We start from the raw sequence: 10,168 nt of genomic DNA, 5'->3' as shown, positions 1-10,168 counted from the left end.
CAGTTTATCCAAGTAGATTGCAAACTGAAAGCAGAAACAGGTATAGTTCCCAGAAGATGTGTGAAAACCCAGTTTCTCACCATGTTATTAAGGTACCTGATTGATGCGGCTTAAGTGGGTAGGTATGATGGCAAAGAACCAATATAGAAGACTATGGAGTCATAAAACCAGAGTTTGAACCCTGGTTGTGCTGTGACTTTAGGCAATTTATTTAACCTTCCCAAGTTCCCAGGTTCCAAAATGTTGAGATAAGGATAATACCACCAACCTCAAAAGGCTGTTGTAATTAGAGATACTGTTTATAAAGTAGCTAATATTAACACTTGGTATATATTATTTGCTCAATAATTGTGATTTCTCTTACTAACTTGCTGCCTGTGTAATCCTACACAGCATTCAATATTGTCTGATGACAATATATTATACCTGAAAATAGTATGCAGCAAATATCTCTGCATCTTTCAGTACAAGAAGAGGCACATACAAAATCTCCTTTTCCAGTGTTTTTATTTGCACATTTAACATTCACAAATCATTTTACAGATTTATTATTTCCATAGGTTCATTATTAATAGGAAAGATCAGGATTGAAATGGAGTACTAAAGAGGACCAAGAAATTACCAGCAGTGATGGCATAGTTTAAAAAGTTCTGAAATAAAGAGAACAGAGTGAGCAATAGCAGCATGTGGCCACGTCCTACCAGGCAGAACCACTGACTTCATTAAGGCAATGCCCTTACTGTTATTTTCCCCACCTAGTTTAACCAAAATAAAAAAGGATTTTATTCTCACAGTACTGCTTTCTGAAGTCTTAGAAATATAAATGGTACTACAGGTGACTAGATGCATCTGAGGACTATAAACACCTGAATAAACAGGTTAAATTTTGATGCATTAAACATCCCTATGGAAGATTTAAAATGAAAGAGGCAGAAGTCCGTTTGACTCTTAAGACTTTGGGAATTTGGGGGAGGGGTGTGTGTGCTGGTGGGGAGAAGGGAGAGAAAAGGGATTCAAGGTGCAGGGGGCAGCAAACCTAACTCCAATGTACACCTCCTCTTGTGTTTTTCTCAGATGCTAACATAGTGTTCTATTACTCAGGGGAAAAAAAGAATGAGTTATCTATCTCTAGTCAGTTGTATGGTATAATGGTTAATGACAGGGAGCATACCCTGGGAAAGGGGTACATTCATTTCATGTACATAACAATGCAATTCAAAACTGTGTCCTACTATGCTCCCATCTATGGTGTTTTCCTACTTTATTTTTTAAAATTTTATAATGTTGATTTAGTTTTTGAGAGACAGAGAGACAGAGCGTGAAGAGGGGAGGGGGAGAGAGAGAGAAGGACACAGAATCCATAGCAGGCTCCAGACTCTGAGCTGTCAGCACTGAGCCTAAGATAGAGCTTGAACTCATGAGCTATGAGATCATGACCTGAGCAGTAGTCAGATGCTTAACCGACTGAGCCACCCAGGCACGCCACGTTTTCCTATTTTAAATCAATTTATTGCGTGCCCTTGGGCAATTTACTTAACTTTTCTGTGACTCAATTTTCTATTTGTAAAATAAGAACTGTAGCATTTTATGTCAAGGATTAAGGGAGATATATAAAATGCACTTAACGATAGTGCCTAGCCAAATCCACAGAGACAGAACGCATACTGGTGATTGCCAGAGGCTGGGGAGAAGTGGGAGAGGAAGTGACTGCTACTGGATATGGGATTTTACTGTGAAGTGATGAAAATGTTCTAAGATGAGAGTGGTGATAATTACACAATTATGTGAAAATACTGAAAAATCACTGAATTGTATAACACTTTAAAAGGGTGAATTTTATGGTAAAGTATATCTCAATAAGGCTGTTATAAAAAAATTCTTAAAAAAATAGAATATTGCCTGGCACAATGTAAGTGCCCAATAAATGTTAACCATTATTAGTAGTAATATTACTGTTATTATTATTATTTGGCCATCCTATGGCCTGAGTAAATCACTAGAAATTCTTTATTTTCAATAAAAGCCCACAGAATCTAGAAAAGTATTTCTAATTTACATATATTAACATTCACACATTTATTTCTATCCAAATTGTCTCAGAAATTAACAGTCTAATAAAGAATAACAATGTCAGTATTTTACCTGGAATAAAACAGCTGCATGCAATGGATGTCTGATCATATCATGATAGCATTCAGATAAATTTCAATGATTTGATGTTACCCAAAGATTTCAAATGACAGGAGATTTTCATTTTCATCTCCAGGAATAAACAGGAAGTCCAAGTACAGTAAGTAGTTAGCTTATAAGAAGTATACAATTAAATCTTCAAATACAGGCTTGCTAACCTTCTCACCACATCTGGGGAATACTTTATAAAAAGACAAATATAGTAAACAGTTAAATGCTTACCAGTCCCATGCTCTGTGACAAGCCCACCTTGCCCAACAAAACAAAACCCCCATCACAATAAAAAGATCCAACTGAATTCATGTAATAAGCCTTTTAAGATGCAAAAGACTTGAAAATTAATTGTATGACTGACATTTACGACTACATGGCACAAATACATTTGCATCAGTTGAGTTTTTATAATCTGAACAGCGATTAAATCCAGTCTTTACCCTTCCTATTGCTAAAGAATATGACAGTGGAGGCTCAATCTCAGAAGCAAGAGCAGCAAATGATAAGCCACGACAGTAGTGATGCACCACACTTGGCAATGATCCACCACATTTGGTAATGATGCTCACACACTTGAGTTTCATCTAAAGTATGAAACTTCCCAATTCTTGGAACAGGGTTTCCTTTGTTAAAATCCCCTTCTATTCTAGTCTTTCTTTCTATAATTAGCCATGTGCCTTTGCAGAAAATCAGGGAAAGCTGTGTTGAGGGTTACAACTTCCAGATAATCAGGTCTTCTGCCACAGAAAGCAATGCACTTTTTTTTCATATATTAAGAAAATATTATTTATGCCACAAAACTGATCATTCATTTTAAGAAAGATAATCTCCATTTTACCCACTTTCATTTAAATCAAATAAAACCATTCTTCAAGTCACCAAAGAGCAACAGGTTAATAGAACAAGCAGCCTTAACACCCAATATGTATAACCCCCCCCCCACACACACACACACACACAACCCCTACTCCAGTTGTGGCCCTAAAAATTTCTGACCAAAATATTTAGCCTGAATAAAATCCAGCAGATAATTCCTTTTTGAGAAACAGGATTATTTTTTTAATTTTACATTATAACCATTGGGACAGAGTATGAAATAACTTTGGAAGAGAGATGTTTTTGGTAAGAAGTTACAAAATTTCAGACAATGGAAATGGATGATATTTTTGGACCAGTCAGAACCAGTTTCAAAATATTTTCTTTACCACTTCAAGACTGAAACATTGGCTTTGTGCTCACAAGATTTATTTTAAAATTTAGAAGGGAAGCTGAAATAAAGATATAAACAAAAACTCTGGACAAGGCTGGGACAGAGGGAACCAACTTTGTAACGCTCTGTAATTTAATATCACTCCAAGAACACATTTGTCCTAGTATAGAATGGAGAAAATACGTTTTAAAATTATATATCTATGTGTAGATAGTCTTTAGATACAAAATGAATAAACATTTAAATTCCATGATAAAGAAAAAATGTGGAATAAATTCCTATCTTTAAAAGTAACTGTATATACAGTGGATGGTGTCTGCCTGACTCCTAATCTTTTGTCTATTAAGAGTTCTTCAATGTGCAATTTATAGAAGGCAGTAGCTCATATTACCTGAAAGGAGCCCAGTTTAGCTTAGAAATCAGCCTTTCCAGACACTCTGCTTCCTGAAAAGCCCTCACACTTCTGTGTATAAATAGCTGAGAATACAAGCAGGTGCACACATGCAAAAAAAGTACTTGTCTAAAGAAGAATTAATTAGCTTTACAAATAAAGTCTAAAACCAAGAAAATAAATTGCTATTCCCCAATCCGAGAAGCACATCTAATGAAAAAACTGCTAAGCCCGCTATGAAAAGGTGGCAGCTGTAAACCCAACTCATCCTACGTCATGCTCTAAGCATCTAGCTGTTTTGTGAATCAGCCATCAGAACACTAAATCCCTCCATGTTCACATGGTTAACTGCAGGCTTCTGATTTAGCTTTACTTTCTTCCTAGTTAGAGGCCAGACTACGCAGAATAATTGTTTAGAGCTATGCTGTATCCAAACTACCTCCTACTATTAAGAAGAAAGTGCCCACGTGATAATATGCATGAAGGACCTATCAATCTAAATTTCTGAGGTCTTCCACCTGGATAAGTTCGAGCACTGGTCCACAGAGAGCTTTAATCAAAGGAAAATTATATGGTAACTGTGAACAGTTTGCATATTCAGAGCTAGGGGGGTAAGATTAAAAATTAGAGTGTCACTGAGGTGCTGTTAAGCATGGGAGAAAGGTGACTATATGGAAAGACTAAAGACTAAAGACTAAAGACTAATTCTTTAGCTGTCCTTTGCTTTTTAAAAAAGCAACAAGGGTAGAATTTTCCCCTGTCAAAATCTGAACACTGGTTAATGCATGATGCATGTTTTCTCTTACCCAGTTATGAACCCCCTTCCCAACCTCTGTCATTGCCTTTTTAAGCCTAAGAGAGAAATAAAAGGAAATGGATACAGACTATCGATTCTTATTTATGAAGAGAGAGGCATATTCTAATAGTCATAAGGCAATGTATTTAAGAGCTGCACCTGAACTGGTATTCTCAAAACTGAAAATACAGTTACTAATTCTACTCAACTTGCAGGATGTATACATGTGCTTTCCAAATCATTGGTTGTCACTCAAATGGACCACAGTGACCCTATCATGCCTTAAGGCAGCACTATACTGTGTATACTATGTATTTTCAAGAAATGACATTAAGAGGAAAAGGACAATCTTTCAAACATCAGTTCCTTACATAAATGGTGATGGTGCTTTATGGCTCCCCTTTCATCTCAAAATATCTCCAAAATTAGACAAAAGAGGGCCAGAGGCAAAGCTCAATGGTAAATTGCATCTTTCAGACGAGCTTTCAATTCACTGGTTTTTAATTTCCATTTCCTGATTTACTGAGGAGTGAAGGTGAGAATCATCCAACTGATGACAAAATAGAACAAGAAAACAGGATAAATGGCGAGGGCTTTGCGGTTTGGAGGCTGGCTATCGGCAAGAAAAGCTGTAGAGGCTAAACAAAACAAACAAAACAAAAATGGAACCTTTAATATAAAAAGATTGTCACAACCACTAACATCTACTAAACTTGAATGTGCTTGGCATAGTCTGGAACATAGAATTATACTAAAAGTTCAGTTATATTTGATATCCTCAGAGAAAAAGGCATTCTGCAGCATAGTTTCCCAGACAGTTGAGAGCTACTAGTTTCTAGTATTAAGATTTCAACCATTTTACATGAAAATCTTTCTAAAAGGGGTTTCCTACTCTTTTCTCAGAAGTTACTGAACTGTGATGAGTAGGCTTATTACAAAGATGTCTAAGGTTAGTTGCTCCTGTGGCAAATGACTTCATACTGCTATGCTGGGTTATCAGCTCTTTATGATGCTGTCCCTCTTGTCCACCCAGGAAAGGAGACTCATCTTTTTACTTATTAATGACCACCTTTCATGGAAATCTTTCCTGAACAACCATCTGTTATCTTGCCACCCCAGGCAGATCTGCCCACATACCTCCTCTGTGTCCTCACCATCCCCTGCACAGACTTCCATCTTCCACCTTGGATGCCTATTGCCCTTAAGTGTTTACATGTCTGGCTGCTCCACTAAGTTATGAACTCTGAGGATGGAGACCATGGTTAGCACAATGCCTGACACAGAGTTTGTGCTTAAGAAATACTTGCTGAATTAAAAAATGGAATGTTTACAGGAGCCTCTCTCCCTTCTAAGATTCTACTTTCTGAACTGCTATGAGCCTGGATACTGAGTATTTAGAACTACATATAGGGTAAATTATCAGACTCTATGTGAGGGAATGAGGAGTTCTCCCATGGGTAAAGCACTCGACTTAATATACAGTCTCTTCAGTATCAATTCTATCACTCTTGGACCTTACTTTTGGATTACTTCTTGGATTTTAATCATGGTCCAGAACAAAGACATGATAATGCACTTAAAAATATTAAGCAGTCTGTCTATCCCATGAAACAAGAAGCTACCTTGTAGCTGAAGGTAGAATTTTAAGAGAATTTTAGGAAGGCAAAACTAATGAGCACTTGGCATTCACTGCCACTGCTACAGGCTCTTCCTAATCTTTAGCAGAATGTTCTACTGAAGCATAAAAGTACTATATAATGATACCTAACAACCTATGCTGGGAGATCATATAGTACACTTCTAAAGAGGTGTGAGATCTGCTTGGGTTTTAAACTTAATTCCCTTATTCACTAGTTATGTGTTTTAGGGCATGTTGTTTAACCTCGCTGTGTCTGTTCCTCATCTGTAAAAATAGGACTAATATATATAGTTTTTATTTATTAGGGCTGTTGTGAGGGTTAAGTGAGATAATACATACAAAGCACTCACAACAGTGCTTGGTCTGTAATAAGCAATCTGTATATGCAAGCTACTGTTTTTATTATGATGAATTTCACAGGAAAAGTCCCAAGTCATTTCTCAAGTCACCTATGCCTCCTGCATGCCAGGAACTGAGCTAGGTCTAGTGTGATCTCCATTCCCAATCCTATATATTATTTAATAATTTTAAAAAAAGGATGTGACTATCCACATCTCAAAACTCTAGATACCCAATCTGCATAAGGTGGACATCACCCCTATCAAATGCCTACTCAGAGAAGAGGGTTCCATGGATGACACTGGCAAGAATCATATCACCCATGTATGACTTAGGAGTTACATTGCTCCTCATCTGGTCTTCATCTCTTAACTCCTGTCCTTGTATGTTTTGCCATTGTAGAGATAAATACATTCTTACCTACTATAGACCATGTAAACATCACGATCACCACAAAAAGCCGGACCATGAAGTTTATTGGTCCTTGCTCGGCCAAAAGCACCAACCGACAAACCAGCATTGCCACTGTCAAGGGAAGTATACAGTAACCCAGCACACAGAGGCTCTGGAAAAAAGATCTAAAAAAATAATATACAACCATAAAGATCATAAATATAGTTGATCTGTATCATGAGATAGTTTATTACACAGATTTCTATGTAGCCTGGATTGCTACAGTCCTCAAAATACATAATACCTATACTTTAACATTGATTTTATGAAGATAGGTTTCTGTATTAATCATATGCTTTAATTTTTCTCCCCCATACTCTTCCTCCTTTCTTCTCACACTCCTTAAGAGTCAATCATCTAGGATACCAGATGATCTACTCTAATGCGTAAAGACTTCCTTTTCCCACTGAACCTCTAAGACAGTGATTCTTAATCTTTTCTAGTTTAAAAACCTATTTAAGAATTTGTTGAAAGCTAAGGACCATTTCTTCCACAAAATGGACATAATATCCTTTTAAATATGAAATTTATTGTCAAATTGGTTTCCATACAACACCCAGTGCTCATCCCAACAGGTGCCCTCCTCAATACCCATCCCCCACCCTACCCTCCCTCCCAGGCCCCATCAAACCTCAGTTTGTTCTCAGTTCTTAAGAGTCTCCTATGTTTTGGCTCCCTCCCTCTCTAACCTCTTTTTATTTTCCTTCCCTTCCTCCATGGTCTTCTATTAAGTTTCTCAGGATCCACATAAGAGTGAAAACATATGGTATCTTTCTCTGTATGACTTATTTCACTTAGCATAACAATCTCCAGTTCCATCCACGTTGCTACAGAAGGCCATATTTCATTCTTTCTCATTGCCAGGTAGTATTCCATTGTGTATATAAACCACAATTTCCTTATCCATTCATCAGTTGATAGACATTTAGGCTCCTTCCATAATTTGGCTCTTGTTGAAATTGCTACTATAAACATTGGGGTACAAGTGCCCCTATGCATCAGTACTCCTGTATCCCTTGGGTAAATTCCTAGCAGTGCTATTGCTGGGTCATAGAGTAGGTCTATTTTTAATTTTCTGAGGAACCTCCGCACTGTTTTCCAGAGCAGCTGCACTAGTTTGCATTCCCACCAACAGTGCAAGAGGGTTCCCGTTTCTCCACATCCTCTCCAGCATCTATAGTCTCCTGATTTGTTCATTTTAGACACTCTGACTTGGGTGAGGTGGTATCTGAGTGTGGTTTGGATTTGTATTTCCCTGATGAGGAGTGACATTGAGCATCTTTTCATGTGCCTCTTGGCCATCTGGATGTCTTCTGTAGAGAAGTGTCTATTCATGTTTTCTGCCCATTTCTTCACTGGATTATTTGTTTTCTGGGTGTGGAGTTTGGTGAGCTCTTTATAGATTTTGGATACTAGCCCTTTGTCCAATATGTCATTTGCAAATATCTTTTCCCATTCCGTTGGTTGCCATTTAGTTTTGTTGATGGTTTCCTTTGTAATGCAGAAGCTCTTTATCTTCATGAGGTCCCAATAGTTCATTTTTGCTTTTAATTCCCTTGCCTTTGGGGATGTGTCAAGTAAGAAATTGCTATGGCTGAGGTAAGAGAGGTTTTTCCCTGCTTTCTCCCCTAGGGTTTTGATGGTTTCCTGTCTCACATTCAGGTCCTTTATCCATTTTGAGCTTGTTTTTGTGAATGGTGTAAGAAAGTGGTTTAGTTTCATCCTTCTGCATGTTGCTATCTAGTTCTCCCAGCACCATTTGTTAAAGATACTGTCTTTTTTCCATTGGATGTTCTTTGCTGCTTTGTCAAAGATTAGTTGGCCATACTTTTGTGGGTCTAATTTTGGGGTTTCTATTCTCTTCCATTGGTCTATGTGTCTGTTTTTGTGCCAATACCATGCTGTCTTGATGATTACAGCTTTGTAGTAGAGGCTAAAGTCTGCGATTGTGATGCCTCCTGCTTTGGTCTTCTTCTTCAAAATTACTTTGGCTATTCGGGGTCTTTTGTGGTTCCACACAAATTTTAGGATTGCTTCTTCTAGCTTCGAGAAGAATGCTATTGCAATTTTTATTGGGATTGCATTGAATGTGTAGATAGCTTTGGGTCGTATTGACATTTTAACAATATTTATTCTTCTAATCCACAAGCACGGTATGTTTTTCCATTTCTTTCTATCTTCTTCAATTTCCTTCATAAGCTTTCTATAGTTTTCAGCATACAGATCTTTTACATCTTTGGTTAGGTTTATTCCTAGGTATTTTATGCTTCTTGGTGCAATTGTGAATGGGATCAGTTTCTTTATTTGTCTTTCTGTTGCTTCATTATTAGTGTATAAGAATGCAACTGATTTCTGTACACTGATTTTGTATCCTGTGACTTTGCTGAATTCATGTATCAGTTCTAGCAGACTTTTGGTGGAGTCTATTGGATTTTCCATGTATAATATCATGTCATGTGCAAAAAGTGAAAGCTTAACTTCATCTTTGCCAATTTTGATGCCTTTGATTTCCTTTTGTTGTCTGATTGCTGATGCTAGAACTTCCAGCACTATGTTAAACAACAGCGGTGAGAGTGGGCATCCCTGTCGTGTTCCTGATCTCAGGGAAAAAGCTCTCAGTTTTTCCCCATTAAGGATGATATTAGCTGTGGGCTTTTCATAAATGGCTTTTATGATGTTTAAGTACGTTCCTTCTATCCCGACTTTCTCGAGGGTTTTTATTAAGAAAGGATGCTGACTTTTGTCAAATGCTTTTTCTGCATCGATTGACAGGATCATATGGTTCTTTTGTTTCCTTTTATTAATGTGATGTATCACCTTGATTGATCTGCAAATGTTGAACCAGCCCTGCATCCCAGGAATGAATCCCATTTGATCATGGTGAATAATTCTTTTTATATGCTGTTGAATTCAATTTGCTAGTATCTTATTGAGAATTTTTGCATCCATATTCATCAGGGATATTGGCCTGTAGTTCTCTTTTTTTTACTGGGTCTCTGTCTGGTTTAGGAATCAAAGTAACACTGGCTTCATAGAATGAGTTTGGAAGTTTTCCTTCCCTTTCTATTTTTTGGAATAGCTTGATAAGGATAGGTATTATTTCTGCTTTAAATGTCTGGTCGAATTCTCCTCGGAAGCCATCTGGTCCTGAACTCT

At 37.3% G+C, this 10,168-nt stretch overlaps 1 protein-coding gene across 2 annotated transcripts in view; it reads right to left on the bottom strand.

Annotated features, from left to right (window-relative positions):
* Positions 1-2,061: 2,061 nt before the first annotated feature.
* YIPF6 (Yip1 domain family member 6) overlaps positions 2,062-10,168 on the bottom strand; it is a 41,175-nt gene continuing 33,068 nt past the window's right edge. For both annotated transcript variants that reach the window (XM_023248889.2, XM_023248890.2), the window contains exons 6-7: positions 6,980-7,137; positions 2,062-5,219 (exon numbers count right to left, since the gene is read on the bottom strand). In XM_023248889.2, coding sequence (XP_023104657.1) covers positions 5,101-5,219; positions 6,980-7,137 — 277 coding nt within the window. In that variant the 3' untranslated portion in view covers positions 2,062-5,100. The remainder of the gene's footprint in view (positions 5,220-6,979; positions 7,138-10,168) is intronic.

The sequence above is a fragment of the Felis catus genome, chromosome X, assembly GCF_018350175.1.
Source record: "Felis catus isolate Fca126 chromosome X, F.catus_Fca126_mat1.0, whole genome shotgun sequence".
NCBI classification, from domain to species: Eukaryota; Metazoa; Chordata; class Mammalia; order Carnivora; family Felidae; genus Felis; species Felis catus.
Note: the sequence above shows the minus strand (reverse complement) of the source record. Positions and strands in the feature narration are given on the sequence as shown.